At 35.5% G+C, this 25,863-nt stretch overlaps 1 protein-coding gene across 1 annotated transcript in view; it reads left to right on the top strand.

Annotated features, from left to right (window-relative positions):
• cnksr2b (connector enhancer of kinase suppressor of Ras 2b) overlaps positions 1–23,617 on the top strand; it is a 49,425-nt gene extending 25,808 nt beyond the window's left edge. The window contains exons 5-22 of the mRNA XM_067376025.1: positions 79–120; positions 733–852; positions 3,238–3,297; positions 3,445–3,513; positions 4,484–4,630; positions 6,714–6,847; positions 7,362–7,552; positions 7,877–7,966; positions 8,561–8,769; positions 8,866–8,917; positions 9,621–9,796; positions 9,901–9,974; positions 10,352–10,423; positions 10,654–10,721; positions 11,478–11,590; positions 14,272–14,794; positions 18,203–18,402; positions 22,772–23,617. Of these exons, the coding sequence (XP_067232126.1) occupies positions 79–120; positions 733–852; positions 3,238–3,297; positions 3,445–3,513; positions 4,484–4,630; positions 6,714–6,847; positions 7,362–7,552; positions 7,877–7,966; positions 8,561–8,769; positions 8,866–8,917; positions 9,621–9,796; positions 9,901–9,974; positions 10,352–10,423; positions 10,654–10,721; positions 11,478–11,590; positions 14,272–14,794; positions 18,203–18,402; positions 22,772–22,822 (2,391 nt within the window). The 3' untranslated portion in view covers positions 22,823–23,617. The remainder of the gene's footprint in view (positions 1–78; positions 121–732; positions 853–3,237; positions 3,298–3,444; positions 3,514–4,483; positions 4,631–6,713; positions 6,848–7,361; positions 7,553–7,876; positions 7,967–8,560; positions 8,770–8,865; positions 8,918–9,620; positions 9,797–9,900; positions 9,975–10,351; positions 10,424–10,653; positions 10,722–11,477; positions 11,591–14,271; positions 14,795–18,202; positions 18,403–22,771) is intronic.
• Positions 23,618–25,863: the final 2,246 nt, after the last annotated feature.

Genomic DNA, 25,863 nt, shown 5'->3' with positions numbered 1-25,863 from the left:
GTCACATGTATAGTCTTTTAGTGTGATGGGATTAGAATGTTATTTATTAAAATTGCATTTTCTTTTCTTGTGTTTTAGGATGGCACAGTGTATGAGACAGAAAATAAGATATTGCATGTGGTAAGAGTGACATTTATATTCTCACACATCCTCTTGATTAATTTACATAAAACTCTTTATCTAGCTCCTCTGTACAAAAATAGAAATCTGTGTCGAAGTGAGAAAAAAAAAAAGAGTCAGAGCATGTGTGAGGTGAGGGAGAGAGAAATAAATTTACATTTGATTCATGGAGTCTAGCCCATGCTGCAGTGTTAGTCAGGGTACAGCTGGCTCTCTGCTATAAATACCAGGACAGGCCACATTTCATCTGAGAGTGACAGTAAGAGAGAGAGAGTTTGCGATCACAACACCAGGAACACCTTCACTGATTAGTCACCAGCAGCATATTGAGGGAGAGTCGTGATTGGGTGGACCAATTCAAAGAAGGCAGCAGATCATGGGGAATTATGCTTATGAGACCATCCTGATCACACGATTGCATCATAATATAGTGCATCCTGGCGACTCTCAGTCTCAGCGCAGATGGTGTTTACGAAGCGGTGCAGCGAATATGCAACAAAATGATCAGCATATTGTAGCCCAGTAGCAGGTTCAGATAGAAGACCTGTTCTGAGCCTCTCTCGGCAGGATATCCAAAATGATTTAACTTTTCTCTCTTCTCTCTGTCGTCAGTGTAAGACACTTTCAGGTGTGTGTGACCACATCATTTCCCTCTCTTCGGACCCCATGGTGTCCCAGGCCGCCCATCTGGAAGTGGTACAGCTTGACAACATAAGGTCCACAGAGGGACTGGTGGGTATCTGGGAGCCTTGTTTCTCATCTCTTTTGCTAAATTCACAGAATATTTTCAGAATATTTTACAAAAATATTTACACAGAATATTTACAGAATATTTACAGAAGATCAAAATAACTTTAAAATGATGAAAAAATAAATAAATTGGACTGATTTAATTAATAAATTTAACTATTTAACGGGGTTCAAGCACTTTAAGGCCTTTAAGCACATGTGTAAAAAGGTATTATGTTTTATCTAGCAAGCCTGTAACCATCTAGATCACAGATGACCATTTACAGCCTAAACTGAAAATGAACCGTCTTTCTACATCTATAGTCTTTGCCATGGGTCAAACAGGCCCAGTGAGTTTTGTTCCAGTCAGCCTCCATTAACCTTGTCTGACAGCTGCTCAAACTTCATTGGCCAATGGCGACCGTCATTTTCGAGATACGCAAATGTCCACATAGACAATCGTAACACCTTGGACAAAGACACCGCGTGCCAGTTTTCAAGTCAGTCGGACTGACTGTTGTGTAGCTATAGCCATTTTCATGTTTTTTTCACATCATAGCACCACCAAGTGGCCAGTTGCCATGTCCTTTTTCACAAGACCACAGACTGAGCCCATACATCGAGTTTGGTGAAATGATCTCATTTAGTTTAAAGGTGCCGTAGAACGTCTTTTTACAAGATGTAATATAAGTCTAAGGTGTCCCCTGAATGTGTCTGTGAAGTTTCAGCTCAAAATACCCCATAGATTTTTTAAATTAATTTTTTTAACTGCCTATTTTGGGGCATAATTAACTATGCACCGATTTAGTGCGCGGCCCCTTTAAATCCTCACGCTCCCCGCCCCCAGAGCTCGCGCTTGCCATAAACAAAGTTCACACAGCTAATATAAACCTCAAAATGGATCTTTACAAAGTGTTCGTCATGCAGCATGTCTAATCGCGTAAGTATAGTATTTATTTGGATGTTTACATTTGATTCTGAATGAGTTTGATAGTGCTCCGTGGCTAACAGGCCAAAGCTAACATTACACACTGTTGGAGAGATTTATAAAGAATGAAGTTGTGTTTATGAATTATACAGACTGCAAGTATTTAATAATGAAAATAATGACAGTCTTGTCTCCGTGAATATAGCAATAAATGATGCTAACTTTAACCACATTTAACAGTACATTAGCAACATGCTAACAAAACATTGAGAAAGGCAGTTTACAAAAATATCACTAAAAATATCATGTAATCATGGATCATGTCAGTTATTATTGCACCATCTGCTATTTTTCGCTATTGTCCTTGCTTGCTTACCTAGTCTGATGATTCAGCTGTGCACAGATCCAGACGTTAATACTGGCTGCCCTTGTCTAATGCCTTGAACATGGGCTGGCATATGCAAATATTGGGGTCGTACATATTAATGATCCCAACTGTTACGTAACAGTCTGTGTTATGTTGAGATTCGCCTGTTCTTCGGAGGTCTTTTAAACAAATAAGATTTATATAAGAAGGAGGAAACAATGGAGTTTGAGACTCACTGTATGTCAATTCCATGTACTGAACTCTTTTCCGCTTGCAAATTCCGCTTTGTAAATAGCAAATCCACCATGGCGCGAGCGTAGCTGGCTTTTAAACGGAATGGGAGATGAGACTCTGATTGGTTTATTGCACATTACGCCCAAAACACACCCATTACTCATTAAGAGAATAGGGACAACCTTTTCAGACCATGACCATTTTTCCCATCCTTAAACTAGCAAAAGTGGATTCAGACACGTCCTAAGCGCATTTGCACCATGCTCTTTAGACCATGCGCTTAGATTGTTAAAATCGGCCCTAAGTCTCTATGACTTACAGTTTGGTCTGCCCCATCAATTTTAGTGGAGAATGCTGATCCTTAAAAATTCTAACAATTACAATAGGGTTTCAGCGCTATGCGCTTGAACATCTAATTATTCAAAACTGAAAATCTTTTTACTTCATGAATGGATGGATACATGGATGGATGAATAGAAAGACTATGAGTAGCAGCATTTGAAACCCCATTTATCACATTCAGCCACATTCACCCCATCTGTATTAATGACGGTCTTCTGGTAGTTATGTTTGTGTGAGCTTCAGGCAGTAATATTTCGACAGTTACATATAGACACACTTGACACTGTCAGTATCCGCTCAATAAAGCCTGAATAGAGATAGATAAAAATAAACATTCACCCCCTTCTCTCTTTCTCTCTCTTTCTCTCTCTTTCCCTCTCTCACCCTATATCTCTCCTGTATTAGACTGTGTGTCAGAGGGGATTTGTGCTTGCATGTCATGTCAGCAAGCTACTTTCAATGTTTTCTCACAGTATTGTCAGGCAATGGCTCTAATGTGTTTTTCTCCTTGCCCTAGGGCATGTACATCAAATCAACCTATGATGGCCTACATGTCATCACAGGCACTACAGAGGGAGTGAGTGGTCATTTTCAATATTTCAGTACAGTATTTCATCTCATTGTGACATGCATGGACAGTTGGTTGCGCATGTAATCTTCACAGCAGTTGTGTGTTTTGTAATCCACATGTAATCCAATGGCTTTCTCTCTCTCCCCCTTCCAGTCACTAGCTGACCGCTGTAAGAAAATCCATGCTGGTGATGAGGTCATACAGGTCAATCATCAGACAGTGGTGAGCATTTCAAATGTACACTCATTTACCCTTTATCTGCTAACATGGCTAGATCATTCCTGAAGAAATAATAAATTCTATAAAAGGATATACTTTAGTATATCAAAAATATACTCTTGTCAAGATCAGACCCCTAAACGTTAATTGTAGCCTTATTATTACACAACAGGATGAAAATGAACATGATTGAATAAAAGATGAGCTTAGCCATATAAAAAACTTTGCTCATAAATGTATTTTTCTCATATAAAACTGAATATAAAAAACAAAAATAATATATTATTTATAATAAAACAAGTTTTGCTTGAAATATTTTCAGAAAAATTAAGAAACTTTAAAAAAAAATCGTTTCATGTTACAAGTACACTACTGTTCAAGGTTTTTTTTAAATATAATTAATACTTTTATTAATCAAGGACACATTAAATTGATCAAAAGTGACAGAAAAGACATTTATGTTGCAAAAACACTATTTCAAATAAATGCTGTTCTTTTAAACTTTCTGTTAATCAGAGAATCCTGAAAAAAAAAACTTTCATAATAATAGGGAAATGTTACTTGAGCAATACATCTCATATTGCAATCATTTCTGAATGATCATGTGACACTGAAGACTGGAATAATGACATCACAGGAATAAATTACATTTTAAAATATATAAACATAAAACTGTTATTTTAAATTGTAACAGTATTTAGCAATATTACTGTATTTTTGATAACAAATATCAAAAAATCAATGCAGCCTTGCTGAACTAGAGACTTCTTTCAAAAAATCCCAAACTTTTGAATAGTAGTGTATAGTTTTCCATCTTTAAAAATTGTTTAATGATTTAACCAATATGTTGAGATGTATATGACGTATGTGACATAAAGAATGATCCCGTTAACAAGACTACAAATTGCTTTTGCTCTGGAATGTTATCTGGTTCTCTTGTGGTGAGGTGAACATGTGTGTTGGACTTGTGTAGGTGGGCTGGCAGCTGAAGAACCTGGTAAACTCTTTACGTAGCAATCCCGCGGGTGTGACCCTAACGCTGAAGAAACGACCTCAGAGCACTCTCACGTCAGCCCCAGCCTTACTCAAGAACATGAGATGGAAGCCCCTCGCCCTGCAGGTACTGATGGGATGTGTGCGGTATGAAGATTAAGTGGTGTGTGTGAACTGATGATATGCTGTGGCGTAGTCCCCCAATCTGTGCAAGTTCTTTTTTTAGCAGCATTAAGAGCACTCTTCCCCTCCCTTAGGGCTTTGACCAACTAGATTGCATGGCAAATCTTCACTCCACTCTTCCCCCACCCACTAACCTTCCTTTTTTCTCTTTCATCTTTTTACCTCTAATCTGGTGCTTATCCTTCTTTCTCCAATCTCCTCTCCAGCTTCACTGAAGCCCCTGTGCATCAGGAAGCTTTACTGTGGCCTGAGAGGAAAATGTGGAATGTCATTTTAGACGCTTGACTGTGCAGTGTATAAATTGCATGTATTTATATTTTCTTTGCCATTTATATTGCACAGCTGACAGTTAACAAAACACGCTGATTGTCATGGCAACAGCAAAGTTGAAGACACTGATACGACATTTTATTTACACAGAACCAAAGCCGCATTAGAGTGCACAAAGTGTTTTGTGTTTTAAATAAATAAAAGCAGGAGGAAACAGACTTAGCAAGACTGTACACTCAAATTAGATGGCCATAGCCATTTTTTCGCATGTCTTCTTCCACATAGGTCCAGGTTATTCTGCCATTAGGATGAGTGTTTGATATCTAGTAAAATTATTTATTATTTTGGTTGACTTTTAAAGGGTTAGTTCACCCAAAAATGAAATTTCTGTTATTAATTATTCACCCTCATGTCGTTCCAAACACGCAAGACCTTCGTTTATATTCGAAACACAGAAGCTCTGCACTGTGTTCAATGCGTCAACTGCGCAGGAGAATGACAAGGAAGATGAAAAATTGTTGAATAAAGTTATTTTTGTTCTGTTTTTGTGCACAAAAAGTATTCTCGTCACTTCATAACATTAAGGTTGAACCACTGTAGACACGTTAACTATTTTAACAATGTTTTTACTATACTTTTCTGGACCATAATTACATTGATTTCTATGGGAGATAAAGAAAGAAAACTCTTGGTTTTCATCAAAAATATTTTAATTTCTGTTCCAAAGATGAACGAAGGTCTTGCAGGTTTGGAATGATTTAAGGGTGAGTACTGAATGAAAGAAATGTAATTTTTGGGTGAATTAACCCTTTAATTTTAGTTCATTTCCTTTAGTAGTAGTCATTTATTTTGTTAATTATATTTCAGTGTTGAAAATGTTGTTAAATCAGTAGTCTTTGTATGATAATCCTTAAAATTTTCATAAGACAATAAAAATATCACATTTTTGTCATTTAATAACTATCCATTAAGCACTTATGCGCTGCGGAGATGCAGCTGTAAAAAAATGTACGACCTGGAAAGCTTTACATTCTATATTTTAGGCATCATAATTGTACACAGAAATCTGATAAAGGGATTGGATTCAAATACATTGTATTGGTCACGAAAACATTGAAAAGACATTGAAAAGTGATGTACACTAAAAGTTTGGGGTCAGTAAGATTAAAAAGAATTAAGTTATTACTACTTTTTTCAGTAAGGATGCATTAAACTGATTTATAAATAAATGTAAAGACATTTATAATGGTACAGAAGATTTGTGTTTCAAATATAGCTGTTCTTTTGAACTTTCTATTCAAAGTGTCCTGAAAAAATATGTATCACAGTTTCCAAAGAATATTAAGCAGCATAATTGTTTTAAACATTCATAATATTAACAAATGTTTCTTAAAAGATGATTTCTGATGGATAATGTGACACTGAATAAATTACATTTTAAAATGTATTACAATAGGAAACAATTATTTTAAAATTGTAATAATATTTAACAATATAGCTGTTTTTGATCAAATAAATGCAGCCTTGGTGAGCATGAGACTTATTTTAAAAACATTATAAAATCTTTCCAACCCCAAACTTTTGAATGGTGTACATGTGAATGGAGAGGACATTTGTACACTTATGTATGATGTGCTTCTTTAGCTGAAATAAAATAACAAGCACTCTTTATTGACAAGTAAAATTCTGAAAATGGCCTGTATCAAAAGTACATCGGATTTTGGAAATGTTAAAGCTAACTGTACCATTGTTTTTAGCCCATCATCCCCCCCAGCCCCAGCAGCAGTGTGGCCACACCATCCAGCACCCTCAGCACCCCATCCAGACGGGACAGCTGCGCTTTACAGGACCTCTACATCCCACCTCCCCCAGACGAGCCCTACACACCCAGGTACAGTATTACAGACACACACACAGACAAAAATGACAATCTCTTAAACAAAAGGACACACTAGTACACTGATGCACACTGTAAATCTGTATAAATATGTATGAAACACCTCAAACCATGCACCTTTGGAGGAGAGTACAAAAGTTTTGGGAGGGTAAGGTTTTAATGTTTTTGAAAGACGTCTTTGATGCTCACAAAGACTGTTCAGTTATTTGAAATGGAAATATTTATTACTTAATATAACTATTAATTTCTTGAAAAAAAAAAAATCTTACTGTCAACAAACATCTTCAAGGGAAAAATCTTAAGCCAAAATATCACAAGACCACTATGAAGGTGGATTCTTTTGTCTTTAACCACAAGCAACCAGAAACACCCTACCAACTGCATAGCAACACTGTGGCAGTGACTTTTGTACTGGAAATAATTTTATCTTTTAAGAAAGCTCAAAATCAAGTTCATATTTAAAATCTGTGTGATAGAAAACTATACAAGATTCTTCTTACCATTGTAGAGATGACATGGGAAATCTGACCAGCAATTGTCAGCAGGCCGCTAAAGGTTCTGATTCACCCAATTCCTTCTTGGATCAAGAGTGCCGGAGGCGATTCCCCCTGTTGGATGAGGACGCGGTCCTGTACTGTTACGAGTATGATCAGAATCAGGGCCCTCCACCCGTACGCAGGGACAGCACTCCCACATATGGTACATGCTTTCTTACATGATGATTTTTGATCTTTACAGGCTGGCTTCAGTGTCAGGAGAGGTTGTCTTTTCATACTGGTCTCTTTTTAAGTCAGATTCAAGTTTGTGGTCTTGCCAGGGGGGGGTGAGGGATCAGTCAGTCAGAAGGGATGTTTTTTTATCTGCAACTCAGTACATATATATAGATACAGAAGTATATTACATTAAAGTGGCCATAAATCATTGGAATAAACATAACAGTTGAGGTTTACTTTACCTTCTACTCCTGGCCCAATATGTGTATTGTGCAGTAATGTTTTAATTGATTTTGTGCTTGTGTACTAGGACGGCTGAGGCCTATTTCCATGCCTGTAGAATATAACTGGGTTGGAGACTATGAAGATCCAGCCAAGCTGAAGAAAGAGATCAGAAGAGGTGTGTGTGTTTGTGTGTGTGTGTGGGTGAGCGTTGAGGGGGATGGTTTTTTGATCTCTTTTACTTAGGTTATACTAAATCGATGATTTCATCAATTTAGCCCTTTTTTGCACATTTTTAAAATCTTCAGCCATTCCCTTCAGATTGTCCTGAGCCCCGTCTCCCCTATATTTACCTCATTTGTTTTGGGATCTGTCTGCCAGCATCTTGTTGGCTCTTTGTTTGAGATTTTGGGATTTTTTGGTTTTACATTGCCATGGTAACTCCAACATAGAGGTCTTGCCAAGATGCTGGCTTCTCATTGGTTGAGGCCAGGCTCTGTTGCCGAAGGAGTAGGAGCAGAGAGAATGCTTTCTTTAGTCAAGCTGGCAGAATTTATATCAAATTTGTACATGTGCATGACAGCATCTTTCAGCGCTATTCTTTGATCATGAGACCTATGAATAATCTGATTTCAACTTTAACCATTAAAGCAGAATGAAAACTGGTGTATTAAATTTTAAAAACAGACAGTGCATTGAAAATGTTCTTTCTCCCATTTCATTTTCGTAATCAGTATACTGTAGTTTTATATTTCCATACATTTATTAATAGAAAACTCCCTGATGCGATATGTGAGTGAGGACAAGGCAGGGACGGAGGAGTACCACACAGGACGTCGCAGCAGTAGTAGGCGTAGTAGAAGAAAGAGTGAGAAAGGTGGAAGCCCCGCCCACTACGCCCTAGTGCCCGCCCTCCAGATGGACATGCTGCAGCATGACTCGTTGGTCACACCCACATCTGAAACCTCTTCTGTCTATCTTGTGAGTGGACAGAAGACAACTTAATGTATGAGTGGGAAAGATGAAGGGACACAGCATAAAGTGATTTAAATCTTTTATTTATTTGTTATCTTTCAGACGTTTGATCGATCATCCATGCTCTCCCGGTCAAAGAAAGTTAAGTTAAGAGGTGAGATGTCAAATGTTAAATTCTGCTAGAGATAAAACCATGTCATGTAGATATATTTTAATCATTTTAATATTAATCAGACAAAAATATTTTTTTGTCTCGTTTTCCCAGAAAAATATTTTTTATGTAGATTTTGTTTACAGTAGGTTTAGCTTTCAGAGAATCTCGAGAAATCTAAAAGAATTGGGGTAGGAAAAATAAACTATTCAAGATATATTTTTTAATAATGAAAATAATAATTATCAAATTATTACAAATATTTTAAAATGTTTTTTTATTAAATCTTTGTTATTAAATATATTATTTTATAATATTTTATTTTTATTCTGTTTTATTTTAATAAACTTTTTTAATAATTTAATAAACTAATATGCTGTGTAAAAATGTATCCATTTTAAATAATTGAAAGTAAAATGTGATTTTTAAAAATTTTTTGTTTCAAGGATGTTTGGATAATTTTACTGGAAAATAAAAGAAAATCCTGATTTGTGAAAAGGATTTTTCCTCTGCAGTTATTTTTTTCTACACACATTCATTACATATTCCCACTCTGAATAATTATGTAAAGACATTTCTCTACCATTATTATGGCAGTACATCAAAAAATGTCACTGTTTTGATTCCATTCCTGCCAGTCCTTTCATTTATAATGCCCACATTGACATCTCTGCTCTCTCACTCTCTCTCTCTTTGTCCTTCTCAGCTGGATCCCTGCCCTCTATTAGTAAGCGGCGAATCTCCTGCAGAGACTTGGGTCAGGGTGACTGTGAGGGATGGCTCTGGAAGAAGAAGGATGCAAAGAGTTACTTCTCTCAGAAATGGAAGAAGTACTGGGTTGTGCTGAAAGATGCCTGCCTGTACTGGTACACCAATGAAGAGGTGAGGGCATGAGGCCATTCATCTGCATGATTGTCAGCACAAAATGGCCCAATAGATTTTTACATAAACAGTTTTTCATTTCACTGTTCTCTGTTCTTTCTCAGGATGAGAAGGCAGAGGGCTTTGTCAGTTTGCCTGAGTTCAACATCGATCAAGCCAATGAATGTCGCAAAAAGTTGTGAGTGGTATTATAAACTAGAGCTGAAAAACAACCATTTGATTTAGTATGCGTGCGACGACAGTTTATCCTACAATAACACCACTGAATGTTTTTTGAATGTTGTTATAAAGATAACGTAATATAAAAATATATAATTATAAAATTAAACTATATCTTCGGTGTGATGCTGAACCCATATGTTTCATTTTATAATATAGTGTGTTTTAATGATGATGTTAATTGTGGTAATATGGTCTCTTGAAAATATGAATATTGAAAATTGAAAATCTACGTATTTACCAAATCAAACCGAAACCGTGAGAAACTTGAATCATTACATCCTTATCGGAAAGGCCAGCATGTTTTGATTGTCTATTTCTCTTGCTTGTTTTCAGTGCTTTTAAGGCTTGCCATCCTAAAATCAAGAGCTTCTATTTTGCTGCGGACAACTTGGATGATATGAATAGGTAAGATGAAAAAAAACATTCCAACATGCCTATAATAATAAAAAAAGACTCATAATGTAATCTGAAACATTTCCTCAGGAATTCTCTTGCAAAGACTCACGAATCTCATTTAATGTTCCCTGTGCTGATCAAAGCTACTAATTTTAGCGACATCCCAAAAGACCATTTCAGCGCTGCATTTCAGCAGTGCTCCCCAGGTAACTTTTATTTTTTATTATGTTTGCTCACAGGTGGCTCAGTCGGCTGAACATGGCGGCAACAGCTCACACGGAGCAGAAAAGGATCCGACAGGATCATGGTGAGAAGATGCCTTCATGCTCCACTAAGCCTGTCGGATCAATTATTCTCCCACTCTGACTTTGTGTGGTCTTGTCTGCGAGTATTATAAATATATGCATATGAAATATAACATGTTGGATGCATGTATAGGACATATAAATTAAAATGAAGAAAGTAATTTTTAATCATTCGTCAGAATTATTTTTTATATCATTATTAGAATGTTCTTTCCCATCATTTCATGAATAAATGCTACATTGACAATCACTAGAAAATGTTTGAACCAATAACTGATTCAGAAGAAGATCAAAATTATACAGGGTCATCTACAAGTTGATAAATCAGTAATGATAAATACATCATAGAAAGTCTTGTAGAAGAAAGGCATAAAGTTCATTATAACATCGTAATTAACATCATATACATAATTCACATATTGTTATGTGTACCTGATTTTTCCTGTGCCTTCTTTAAGGTGTTTTTTTTCCACTGTGTTAAAATGCCCACAGAGCATAATAGGAATGATTGGAAATGCCCCACCCCACATATATTGATGGGATTTTTTACTGTTTACTGTTTACAAACTTGTGATGGTAGGGAACAGGGGCAGTTTCAAAACAAGCTTTTGAGACTGTCTTTGGTAAACAGGCTCATGGTTTGTCTTAAAGTATATTAAAAACACCACATAGACATGATTTTCCGCACTTCATATTTCTGGACTGCAAATTCTTGGACTGCTCGAGTGTTTAATGGATATTTGCTGTCATTTCCTCAGACTACTGGAGTGAGAGTGACCATGAGGATGCTGATCACATGCCCTCAACACCTAAACAGGACAGCCCTCCACCTCCGTATGACACTTACCCTCACCCTACCTCAGTAAGTCATGTCTTTCTTTCTTTTTTTTTGCTTGGGTTCCTGTGTTTACTACGGAAGAGGATTAGGGCCAAGCAATAATAAAAAAATAAAACCATCTCGAGATTAAAGTTGTTAAATTTCGAGAAAAAAGTCTAAATAAAATGTTGAGAATAAATTCATTAAATTACGAGAAAAAAAAAGTTACATTTAGAGAAAGTCGAGATAAAATGTTGAGAATAAACTCATTAAATTACGAGAAAAAAACACGTTAAATTTCGAGAAAAAGGTTGAGATAAAATGTTGAGAATAAACTCATTAAATTACGAGAAAAAAACACGTTAAATTTCAAGAAAAAGGTTGAGATAAAATGTTGAGAATAAACTCATTAAATTTCAAGAAAAAGGTCGAGATAAAATGTTCATTAAATTACGAGAAAAAAGTCGCTAAATTACGAGAACAAATTCGTTAAATTATGAGAAAAATGACATTAAATATTGAGAAAAAGGTTGAGATAAAATGTTGAGAATAAACTCATTAAATTATGTGAAAAAAAGTCGTTAAATTATGAGAACAAATTTGTTAAATTACGAGAAAAAAGTCAAAATAAAATGTTGAGAATAAACTCGTTAAATTACGAGAAAAAACTCATTAAATTTCGAGAAAAAGGTTGAGATAAAATGTTGAGAATAAACTCGTTAAATTTCGAGGAAAAAAGTTGAGATAAAATGCTGAGAATAAATGTGTTAAATTACAAGAAAAAAGTCATTAAATTACGAGAACAAATTCGTTAAATTATGAGAAATATTTTGTTAAATTGTGAGGAAAAAAGTCGAGATAAAATGTTGAGAATAAAGTAATTAAATTATGAGCAAAAAGTCGTTAAATTACGAGAATAAACTCATTAAATTACGAGAAAAAGTTGCTAAATTACAAGAACAAATTCGTTAAATTATGAGAAAAATTACATTAAATTTTGAGAAAAAAGTCGAGATAAAATGTTGAGAATAAACTCATTAAATTATGAGAACAAATTTGTTAAATTACGAGAAAAAAGTCAAAATAAAATGTTGAGAATAAACTCGTTAAATTTCGAGGAAAAAAGTTGAGATAAAATGCTGAGAATAAATTTGTTAAATTACGAGAAAAAAGTCATTAAATTACGAGAACAAATTCGTTAAATTATGAGAAAAAATTTGTTAAATTGCGAGAAAAAAGTCGAGATAAAATGTTGAGAATAAAGTCATTAAATTATGAGAAAAAAGTTGTTAAATTACGAGAACAAATTCATTAAATTACGAATTTGTTCTCATAATTGAATGACTTTTTTTCTCAGAGTGTAAACTACGGTCTCTTCCGTAGTTTACACTCTGTTTAACATGTGTGCAAATTCTTGCTGACATGTAATTGCATTATGGGCCAATAACACTTTGCTCATCGTATTGAGCTCTCAGAGACCTCCTCACTCCAGGCAAAATCATGTACTTCCGCTCCTCACTATCTTTCAAAATCTTGAGATTTTATTTACTGTTTTCTATTTCAATATGTATAAAATGTGACCCTAGACCACAAAACCAGTCACAAGTAGCATGGGTATATTTGCAGCAATAGCCAACAATACATGGTCAAAATTATCGATTTTTCTTTTATGCCAAAAATCATTAGGATATTAAGTAAAGATCATGTTCCATGAGGATATTTTGTAAATTTCCTACCATAAATATATCAAAAATTTATTGTTGCGAGTGGATATGCATTGCTAAGGACTTCATTTGGACAACTTGATGGTTTTTTTCCTATCCTAACAAATCATACATCAATGGAAAGCTTATTTATTAAGCTTTCAGATGATATATAAATCTCCATTTAAAAATACAAAATGATCTTTATGGCAAAGCTGAATTTTCACATTCTTCAGTGTTATATGATCCTCCAGAAATCATTCTAATATGCTGATTTGGTGCTCAGGAAACATTATTTATTATTATCAATATTATTATTATCAAACCTTTGTGCTGCTTAATATTTTTGTAGAAACCATGATATATTAGAATAGAAAGTTCAAAAGAACAGCATTAATTTGAAATGGAAATCTTCACTGTCAGTTTTGATCAATTGAATGCATCCTTGCTGAATAAAAGTATTAATTTCTTTAAAAAATATATTTGTACTGTCCAGTAGTGTACTCCATATAAATAAAAATAAGACTAAAGGAAACAAATGAGGTGCAGCAATGCAGAAAGACATGGTGGGACAAGAGAAGGGCAGAGAGGGAGGGAGAGCAGGATGAAGAATGAGGTGTGAAGGGGTGAAGATGAAGGACACATTAATTATTTAGACTCCAGGGATGATTGTGGTCACTGTAAATTCATAGTCAAAGGGCACTTTTTTAAGGAGGTCCTCTGGCTCCAGCCCTCCGTAATCTTAATGAAGGAGACGCAAATGGGTCCCATAATCCTAAGCAGGAGAATTGTGTGTGTGTGTGTGTGTGTTGCTGTCTCAGACCGTTCCATCCAGACAGAGCATAACTAAGGGTGACAGCGGAGAGCTTGTAAAAGACGACAGCAGGGAAAATGGAAAACAGGGATATAAATGCCCCTGTTGTTATAGTTGTCCTTCGTTTTGGATTAATGCATCTTGTTGCACAAACCTCTAAGCTGTAAAATATACCAACTAAAAGGTCCTTGCATATTGTCCAACCCTCTGTGTTACAGGCAAGTCCATTCCAGGAGTCCCAACACATCCGCCCACCCTCCACGGAGACCGTCCAGTCCCGCTCCCCCCTCTCTGAGACACAGGGGGGCAGCATGAGCAGCGCTAGCTCCCCGGGCCGAAAGTCTGCCAGCCAGCGGCGTTCGTGGCAGGACCTCATCGAGACTCCCCTCACCAGCTCTGGCCTCCATTTCCTGCAGACTCTGCCATTAGACGACTCCGTGTTCGTCGATCCCAGCCGAACTGTGCCCGTGGAGCTCCGCCGCCAGTCGACGCTCCCTGCCCAGCACGGGCTGCCTCCAGAACACTACGTCCCGCACACTACACCCACTCAACCCAGTCAAAAGCCCATCACAGCTGTAGGAAGAGGAGAAGGAGTAGAAGGAGGTGGGGTAGGAAGCAAGCACCGCAGTTTCACTTTGCCCCGTGATAGTGGTCTTCATGCCATCCTGGCTGCCAGCAGTGCAGCTGAACATGCAGATGCACAACGCTACCACCTGGGCCGGGCCCATGCCAGAGACACAGGTCAGGAAACCGAGAGATGGTTGTGTTCCTAACTTGCCTTTGCCTACATATGCAGAGGGAAGTTAGTGGGTGAGTTAGCATGTGTAGGCAAAGGCAAGTGAGTAGTTACTGGATGTTTGCCCATGTCATATTATGTACATATTAAGGTGTGCCTGTTCATCAGTATTACTGATTTCCCTTGAGTTTCATACATATTTTTTATAGAGGTACCTGATATGCATCGTAAACACATTTTATTGATATAATAATAACAATAATAATAATAATAATAATTATTATTTGTATTATTATTATTATTATTATTATATTCTCTCTCTCTCTCTCTCTCTCTCTCTCTCTCTATATATATATATATATATATATATATATATATTGTTGTTATAATTATTGTGTAAATATTCACAATATTTATTCAGATTAATAATAATAATCTGTTAAAAATAAATAATTAATCCAAATAATACTGTTGATTTTTCCTTGAGTTTTATACATTTTAATAGCAATCAACAAATGAATATTTTAATAAATGTCATGAATATTTTATAATCATGATATTATTATAACAATTATAAATAATTTTTAGATCATATTCATTTATCCAATATTGATTATTTTTGTACATTTTAAATTAATACATTTTATTGATATATGAATAATAATAATTATATATATATATATATATATATATATATATATAATATTATTATTATAATAATAATAACCATAATATTGGTGATTTTATTGATATAATAATACAATAATATATATATATATATATATATATATATATATATATATATATATATAATATATATATACATGTTTTATAATTATTCTGTAAATATTCATAATATTTATTCAGATTAATAATAATAATAATAATCATGATATTATTATAACAATTTATAATTTATAATTTATAAATCATATTTATCCAGTATTGACAATTTGTGTTTAACAAATATTCAGAATTTATTTTAATTATTTTAATTGTTCTGGTTAATATTCAGTATAAATAGTTTATGAATAGTAATAATAATAAAGAAAATAATCATAATAATACATGTTTATATTTAAAGGTACAATATGTAATATTTTTGCAGTAAAATATTAAAAAACCACTAGGCCAGTGTTATATATTTTGTTCACTTGAGCACTTACAATATCCCAAATGTTTCCAACTATTTGTAAATCGTGAGAAAATTGCAATTTTTACCAAAGCTCCGGGACGTGTGAGGAGTCGTCTGTCAATTGTGTCATACCCGCGTGTCTCACAGCAGCCGCCGAATGAACGCACAGAGTAACGTTAGAACATTTTTAACACACTCAAATGTATCTAATAATAAACAGAGCTGCGTTGCCTCCATAGACGCCTCATACCAAAGTCCCTTTAAGACAAGTCATTTCACTCGGCGGCCATCTTTGAAACGCCTCTCGGGCATCCTGGGCATCATGCAGCTCCTATCTCTTTGAATGGGGAAACATCAGATTCTCCAAAACTGTTCATCAACCTTACGATTAAATTTTCATATTTGAAATCACCAATGAAATCTAACAACAACCGACTCATAAATTTAGTTTCTAAACGCTCGAATCATGACAAAAAACTGTATTTTTCAGGCTGGATCAAGCTAATGCACATGCGCAGACCTAAATGCGCGTCTCTTCGGAGGCGCACGTCTGACTGTTTCTATAGAAACCGGTGATTCTAACGGCTGAAGTGATGCGATGACTTTACCAGTCGGCGATTGGCTCTTGGCTTTAGAAGGCGGGACTTATTCCGCCATATTGCGTGTTACACTTTCTCCCATTCAAAACAATACGAGTGACACGTCTTGTGTTATTCTACAGTCTTTGCTCATACTCATGACCGGAAAAGCGGAAGCGGCGCCGGCGACTGAGTCAAATTCTGCTGCTCATGAGGCGTGTGTTGCGCAATCGCTCCAGCGGCCTCGTTCAACACTCAGTCCTGCTCTGCTTCATACTACAGTAACGTTAATAAACTAATTCATGAACATGAGTACTTCCTGACTCCAATCCCTATTCTTTTGCGCCATCCGTTGAGGTGGAGACAACATGTCCCAAGATTCCGCTCTAAAACTTAGCGTCATCAAGCTACGCCTTTGTTTTGAATAGGCTTCTAGCGACCTCTAGCGGCCAAAATTATTACCTATTGTACCTTTAAATAATATATTATTATTATTATCATTATTATTATTTTATATCATAGTATTATTTTGTTTGACATTATATTTGTGTGTGTGTGTGTGTGTGTGTGTGTGTGTGTGTGTGTGTGTGTGTGTGTGTGTGTGTGTGTGTGTGTGTGTGTGTGTGTGAAAATTATTTCCATCTTTTATCAATTACTTAAAATAACTTACTTTATCTGTAAATGCTATTTTTAGATTGTTATTTAGTTGAAAGGTGTAAATATTGGTGAAAAATATTGATTCATCTGTGTAACAAATGTTGGTTAGCCCATTTTGGGTAATAACTAGGTACTAACCATGAACCTACACCTAAAACCAAGCTTGACCCATGTAGTTACCCTGTACCATTTACTAGAAGGCATTAAGAATCATAATCCTGCACTTCTGTAGTTTTGAGGATGGCTTGATAGCAAGCTGACAATAACAGTATTCACAATTACATGGTTGTTTTATTAAGTAGGTATCATGATTAATTTTTTTCCAAAATATAATTGAGAGGATGCTTCGTTTTGCTTCAACGCTCTTGTTATTTGTATTGTAGCCTGTAATGATAAACATATTGCTGCTTGATTCAGATGCACCGTAGCTGCAAATCTCAGCTGAATACACATCTCCCTTAAGACCTCCAGTAACCTCATATTAGGTACAGTCCTACTAATCCAACTTGACAGCTCTCATCACTGTCTATCCTTTTTCATCCCTCCTTTCTGTTCCACACATTCACCGTTCCTCAGAACTATACTGTGCCTCAAAGCACATGAGGAGGAGTCCCTTCAGTCCGTGTTAATGTCTTCTCAGGATGGAAGCAGCGGAATATGGCTTCAGGGCCATTTGCTCTCTCTTTCTTCCACCCTGAGATCCCTGATAGTTATTCTAAAGTGTATTACAGCTAATATGATCATTATAATAAAAACACCACATCTAAATCTATTGTTTTGTTTTATAAAAATGGTTTTCAACCTTACATAAGGAGACAGAGTTGAAAATCCCTGTTGTATAATGCTTTATAATCATGGGCTATAATAACATACATATAGTACCATATTCATGTATTTAAATGCTTTATGGTGATTTATTCAAATAACCATTACTGATATACAAAACTCTATACTTGTTGTGGATTACATTTCAATTTGAATACATGGCTTTTCTGGTGATAATTATGGTGTCATCGCAAGTAACTCTTCACTGCTCTCTGTAGGTCCAGAGTGGGAGCGCAGGCACCAGGCTGATTCATTGGTGGATTTGTACAGGGCTCTGGAGAGGACTAGTCTCTCACCTGTCAATGAGCACAGGTCCTCTTCTCGATTAGAGTACAAGCGCTCATTCGTCCGTCGCTGTAATGATCCGTTACTCAATGAGAAGCTGCACCGCCTGCGGATCCTTCAAAACTCATTCAAGGTACAGTTTTCATGGGAAACACCGGTTGCAGTTCTCGTTTATTGCTTTCCCTGAGGTACATGACTATAAAAACACTTTTTAAAAACATAGTTCATAGCATAAATGTAAGATTTGTTAGTTTAGGGACACTGTTCGAAAACCCCGAATTCAAATTCTAACCTAACATTCAAAAGTTTGGGGTTAGTAAGATTTTTTAATGTTTTTGAAAGTCTCTTATGCACACTAAAGCTGGATTTATGTAATTAAAAATACAGTAAAATCATATTTTGAAATATTATACAATTCAAAATGACTATGAAATCTATAAAATCTATATATAAAATCTATGTTAATATATTTAAATGTAATTTATTCCTGTGATCAAAGCTGAATTTTCAGTATCATTACTCCAGTCTTCAGTGTCACATGATCCTTTATAAATCATTCTAATATGCTGATTTGATGCTCAAGAAACATTTCTTATTATTATATTGAAATATTTGGGCTGCTTAATATTTTTCTAAAAAAAAAAACATGCATTTTTTCAGGATTCTTTGATGAATAGAAAGTTCAAAAGAACAGCATTTATTTTATATAGCAATCTTTTGTAACATTATAAATGTATTTACTGTCACTTTTGAGCAATTTAATGCATCTCTTTTTTTTTACTTTTAATGACTTTTCAGATGTATTTAAATATAAAATATTATACAATTATATAATCTAAACAGGCCTATTTCATGTTTCCTCCAAACAATATTTTCACATTGAAAGGTCAGTGAACAACATTTATGAATTGTGTGTGGCACAAACATGTTCATTCAACAGAATCTTTGCTTGGAGAAAATAACCTGTTTGATTTTGGCTAAATTAACGATACATGAAATTTGCATATGTGGTGCATACTGAATTGAACAGGTCACAAACATTTTAAATACATTTGTCCTCGGGTTAAAGAAAACTGAATGTTTAGTATACTTTGAAAATCAACAATTACACATTTAAAGGGGAATCCAGTTTTAATGCAAAAGGAAGCTGATGTGTATTCTAAAAAGCAAAATAATTTGGATAATAATGTAAATATAATAATATTCACTCATCCCTTTTTTAAACAATGGTTAAAAGGGTTGAAATGTGATGTTTATCATTTTATAAAACTTTTTGTTTTGAGGATGTTACCATAGACCATAGAGGGTTTACATTTTTTTTAAAAAAACATTGCTACCTAAACATGCAGTTTTATTTTAATATTCGCTGAAATAATTTCAACTGCTGATTTTTACTCAATAAGCTGCAAGATTCTGGAAATTCTGAAAAATAGTGTTCACAATTCTCCCATGATTCTAAAAAAAAAAAGAAAAAAAAAAAAGGAATTTACTGATTCTGACATCATGTTAGTTGCTGCAGTCTATTTACAAAAAACTAATTATTTTGAATGAATTATTATTTTATAAAAATCGATTTGAATAAATGATTCAATGATTCAATTATAAAGATGTCACTTGTTTCATAGATGAATCAATGTTTTTGAACAATTCTTTGTAATGAATGAATCAATTTATCCACCAGTTTAGTCAATAATTCAAGAAGATCCATGATTCTAACTTGTACTTGGCCTTATGAAAAAGTAGTTCTTGTAATTGTTTAAACATAGCATTTGTTACAATAAGGATATAAAGCTAGACCATTGATGGCTCCTCATTGCATGCTTAGGGCAGTGTTCACTTTTTTTCTCTCTTTTTTTTAAATCTCTTGCCTTAATAGTTATATATTATAAATTCATGAACAAGTTAGTTAAAATGTACCACATTAAATAAATAGAACGTGATAAATTCTAGGAAAGGTCATGGAGAAGTTTAAAAAGCTTGCAGGATCATCATCATGTTTTCCCCTCTTTTCATCAGTCTTTTTACTGGCTGTTTTTAGGTCATGATGACTTTCTCCATAATGTTTTACTACATTCTGAATAGAATTCAAATGAAACCCATTTGAATTCGAGCACTGAGTGACACGTGGGTGTTTGAATTCAGATTGCAATCTTTTTATGATTGATCATGCAATTTTATTGCGCTATGTTTTTGCGCTGAACTGTTTTGTTTTCGTAGGCTATTGAGTGTAAATACAGAAATCCCTTCATTTCTATAAAAAAAATCAAATCAAATTTGAACTGGAACGCCGTCCTCCCTTGAAATTCACTCCGGGGACGCCGTCCCCCCGCGTTACCCCCCATTTCCACCCCTGGTTCCACACCCGTAAGACCTTCGTTCATCTTCAGAACACAAATTAAAATACTTTTGATAAAATCCGAATGGCTCAGTGAGGCCTGTATTGCCAGCAAGATAATTAACACTTTCAATGCCCAAAAAGGTACTAAAGACACATTTAAAACAGTTCATGTGACTACAGTGGTTAATATTATAAACCGACGAGAAAAACAAAATAACAACTTTATTCAACAATATGTCCGATTTCAAAACACTGCTTCATGAAGCTTCTAAGCTTTACAAATCGTTTGTTTCGGAGCGTGTATCAAATTGCCAAAGTCACGTAATTTCAGTAAACGAGATATTGTTGATAGATATTGTTGAATAAAGTCGTTATTTTGTTTTTTGGCGCACAAAAAGTATTCTTGTCGCTTCATAACATTAAGGTTGAACCACTGTAGTCTCATGAACTGTTTTAAATACGTCTTTAGTAGCTTTCTGGCCATTTAAAGTGTAAATTAACTCGCTGGCAATGCAGGCCTCACTAAGCCGGAAATCGGATTTCATCAAAAATATCTTAATAATTTGTGTTCCGAAGATGAACGAAGGTCTTACGGGTGTGGAACGACATGAGGGTGAGTAATTAATGACAGAAATTTCATTTTTGGGTGAACTAACCCTTTAATGTGTTATCCCTGAATTAACAATGAACAATACATTTATGACATTTATTAAAGCTGCAGTCCACGATTTTTGGCCCTCTAGCGGTTAATAAACAGAACTGCACGCGTCTTGCGGAAGAACATTGTAGCCGGAGCTACTTTTCTCCGTGTAGGTCTATGGCGAGTCACGCAGTACTGTGAAATAGTCTGAATATAAACACTTATTATAAGTGTACCATAATGATTCATGGTAAGACAATAACACAGTTTGGAAAATGGATTCATGTTGTACATTCTCATTATAGAATTTTTGTAAATTTTGAACGCAAAAAAAGTTTTAATATAGGTGTTATATAGTGTTCCCATTTGTAAAATACACCAATCAACATCTGAACTTTAAAAAAATATGGAAAAAAAGTTTTTTTGTTGTTGTTGTTTTTCGAGTGGCATATGCATTGATAGATTATTACATAATATTCAGTTTAAAGCAAGTGATCTTCAGTGGGTGAAACTCAAATAAACTGATCAAAGATTTTTTTTTTTTTTTGGAAGATGCAATGATGCTTCTGTTCGGCAGCTTTAAATGCACTACTTTTCTTTTTAAAGGTACAATTTGTGATATTTTTTTCCGCTAGAGGTCGCTAGAAGCCTATTCAAAACAAAGGCGTAGTTTGATGACGCCATGTTTTAGAGCGGAAACTTGGGACATGTGGTCTCCATCTCAACGGACGGTGCAAAAGAATAGGGATTGGAGTCTGGAAAAACTCATGCTTGTGGATGCGATTATTAACGTTACTGTAGTATGAAGCAGAGCAGGACCGAGTGTTCCGGGAGCTGAACGAGGAGCTGGAGCGATTGATCAACACACGCCTCACGAGCAGCGGGACTTTTATTATGACACAGTCGCCGGCGCCGCTTCCGCTTTTCCGGTCATGAGTTTACGGGAGCTGTCTTTGTGGACAGAACCAGCGGCAGATGGTAAACAGTAATTATGTTCCATAAATAAGTAACACAATCCACCATAAAACGTGCAAGAAGTAAATAAGGAACTGCTTGAAGCAAGCTAGTGGTTTGCTGGACGCTAGTCACTACTTCCGCTTTTGTCCACGGCACTGTTGTCATGTGGTTTCTACGTCAGTAAAGGCGGTAACAAAGGTAACTGACGTCATTGACAGGCGACTGCACTGCCCCGTGTCACTGTTTAGAATGGGAATTTTCTCATGATTTACAAGTAGTTGAAAACATCAGAGATATTGTTTGTAATCAGCTGGACAAAATATATAACACTAGCCTAGTGGTTTTTGGATATTTTACTGCAAAAATTTTACATATTGTACCTTTAATTTTACCAGGGGCATTTATATTTCACAATTTTTGAACATTTGCACATCACCTTGCTCATCAAATGAAAGCACATTTGATGAGCAAGGTGATGTGCATTGAAAAAAAAAATGTTTTATGTCTTATGATCACACGTTGCATAATTTAATATGCATCATTAATCGCCATTTCTTGTTTTGTCAGGACATCCCTCTTCAAGAGGCAGAAACTAAGATCATCCATCGGGATGTGTAGCCAGAGTTAGAAGAGAACGCAGCAGGGCACAGCACCAGTCATTTCAGCCATATCTGCTAAAAAAAGATTCACTCTCTTTCCCTAGAGGGTTCATCTTAGTCGCTTTTATCAAACATCTACATTTTCCGTAAGGAATATTTCTCATTCTTTTACTCTGTTACAGCGTTCATGAATTTCCTCTTGTTGCACTCCCTTTCTTTGCTCTATTTATTGCACATGCTAATATTGGCATTATTTTGTATGTACAGTTCTATTTTCTTTTTGAATTATTTGTGTTTGTAATAATGGTTTCCATCTGGGGCCAAATATCTGCACTTCCAATGAACTCTACCCTACAGTAGTCTCTCATGACTGAACTAACAAACACAGGGAAAGAATAAAACTACTGATAAAGAAATTATTTTGTTCTAAATCTGATTTGCATGGCCATTGTCTGGTTAATAGATTTTCTGTCTGTGATGTGTCTTAACTGAGAGTGTTAATTCCAGCTTCACTGAAACTAACATTTTTCAATGGTAAATGTTCCTATGACTGTAAGAGGAGAATTGACAGGATGTAATGGTTGCGTGTCTGTGTGCGGGTGTGTGTTGAAAGCCTAAGTTTGTTGTAAATAACGTATGTTATAATATTCTGACCGTTTGCACCCTAGCAGCAAGGTTCTTGCAATAATGTTGAACTAAAACGATTAATTAGTTTGACACTGTCTATTTTTGTAAGCATGATATTTATTGAGATGTTTGTACATTGTTTTGTAAGCTGGACTATGTGTTATCTGAAGATAACGGCAAGCGTAAATCCCTTCTAATGTGTTCCTGAAAGATCTTTAACAAAATGAAACTTTCATGTGAAAGCACCAGTGTTCTAGTATCTCCAAAAAAGTAATTTTATCAATAAATTGTTTGATGTTTTGACATTATTTTAAGTTCCAATGTGACTTGTGTGAACGCTTTGATGTATTTTTATGGCTATATATTTAACAGCTCAGTGGATACAGTTATTTTATTTCTAAAATAATGTGATTTTATGATGTTTGGGCTTTGTGTAATATCTTAAATTACTGCTGATATCCTGATGATGACAGCTGGGCTGTACTTACTGTAACTTATATTCATCATAGGCATTCAGTGCACATGACCACAAACGTGCTACCCTAGTTCAGTTGGCAATTAAATGCTTGGAATAAAGCCAGCATTATGAGGGCACTCCTATTGAGTGCATGGTGAGAGAGGTTTTCATTAAAATCTGAGCACTGTCTGCCCTTGGGTGACACAAACAGAAAACCAAAACTAAACATGTCTGTATTGAGGGGAAGGTATAAAGTGCGGTTTCATGCTCAAGCAGAATTACCATGGAACCAGTGTTGTGGAAAGTCACTTTTAAAATTTAGTTACAATATTGTGTTATTCCATAAAAAAGTAATGTTGTGTTACTTAGTTACTTTTTATGTAGAGTAAGTTACTTTTGCATTACTTTTTCTCATGTGGGCTTGTTTGTTTGTTGTTCAGGCCTTAAGGCCTGTTCACACCAAGAACGATAAATATAAAGATAATGATAAAGATATGGTTCTAAAGATAGGCCTATAAGAGTACCACTGTCCACACCACAGCTATGACGATAAGCAGCGTGTCGCACCACACGTGTGATGTGAAACTGGGTTTGATGCTTCAGGCCCACTCTTCCCACGAATCGATGTTATTGAACGAAACTTTAGTGTTCACTTCCATGCACTGAATCATTGTTCTGTGCGCATAATTCTGGCGTTTACTGCCTTCATAGTTTCAGTTTCCAGTTATGGCATAATTGTAGACTACATTGTAATTCCAAAATTATTTGCAGCTAAATTGAATACAAAACAGTACCAAAAAAACTGCTTATTGATGTCTTTCCCAGCAGTTTACAAAATGAAGGAAAATGATCTGCTTTGTTGTCTGTTGTTTACACGCGTATGTTTAAATTAAAAATCAAGTGGGATTCCCATAGAAGATTTGTAGACACCCAAATTTGAACAAAGATCAATAAGACTTAGTTCACATATCGTGTATTTTGTACGCTCAAATTCGTTATTTCAAATGTTGCGACGTAATGGAATCATCATGGAAGCGGCGCGTTTTCCAGGCGCGTCAAGATGAAAAATTCTCAACTTTCCAGAATGCCGCATGCGCACCACAGGTCATGTGACAAGAACCAACTGAGCAGCTTCGGCCTTTCTGTAACAAAACATCGAAAGCTCAGCTGAACAGATGATCATATCTGTACAGGGTGGGTTTATATATCGCGTCTCCATAAATATATCTAGTAGTAGTAAATCTAATGCAAGGGCTAGAAATCAATGTATTCTTTGCTGAAACGTCCTCGTTGAGAGAGCGGTTCATGGTTGCATAGCAACGACCGATGCTTGGAGCGCAAGCGAGGAAAGAAGCGGCGCGGTCGCGCTTTTCCACGCGTTTTTAGACGCGATATGTGAACGGCCCCTAAAAGGGTTAATTCACCCAAAAATTAAAATAATGTAATTTAATACTCACTCATGTCGTTCCACCTTCATTCATCTTCGGAACACAAATTAAGATATTTTGATATCCGACGGCTTCAGTGAGGCCTGCATTCACAGCAATGACATTTCCTCTCTCAAGGTAATAGAAACATATTTAAAACAGTTCATGTGAGTACAGTGGTTCTACCTGCTACAGAGCGACGAGGTTTTTTGTAAGCCAAAAAAACAAAATAACGACTTTTCAACAATATAACGTAAGTGATGGACCGATTTAAAAATCGAATTGAATCAGTAGTTTAGCCGTTTGATAGGAGATCCGAGTCACTGATTCGATTCGTAAAGCTCCGAAGCAGTGTTTTGAAATTGGCCCATCACTAGATATTGTTGAAAAGTCGTTATTTTGTACAAGGTCTTAAGGGTGTGAAACGACATGAGGGTGAGTAATTAATGACATTATTTTCATTTTTGAGTGAACTAACCCTTTAATTCGGTCGCTTCACAGATAGCAATAGTCGGTTCAATGTTTATTTTTGGTTGTAAAGATCAGTTT

The sequence above is a fragment of the Chanodichthys erythropterus genome, chromosome 22 (assembly GCF_024489055.1).
Source record: "Chanodichthys erythropterus isolate Z2021 chromosome 22, ASM2448905v1, whole genome shotgun sequence".
Lineage (NCBI taxonomy): Eukaryota > Metazoa > Chordata > Actinopteri > Cypriniformes > Xenocyprididae > Chanodichthys > Chanodichthys erythropterus.
Note: the sequence above shows the minus strand (reverse complement) of the source record. Positions and strands in the feature narration are given on the sequence as shown.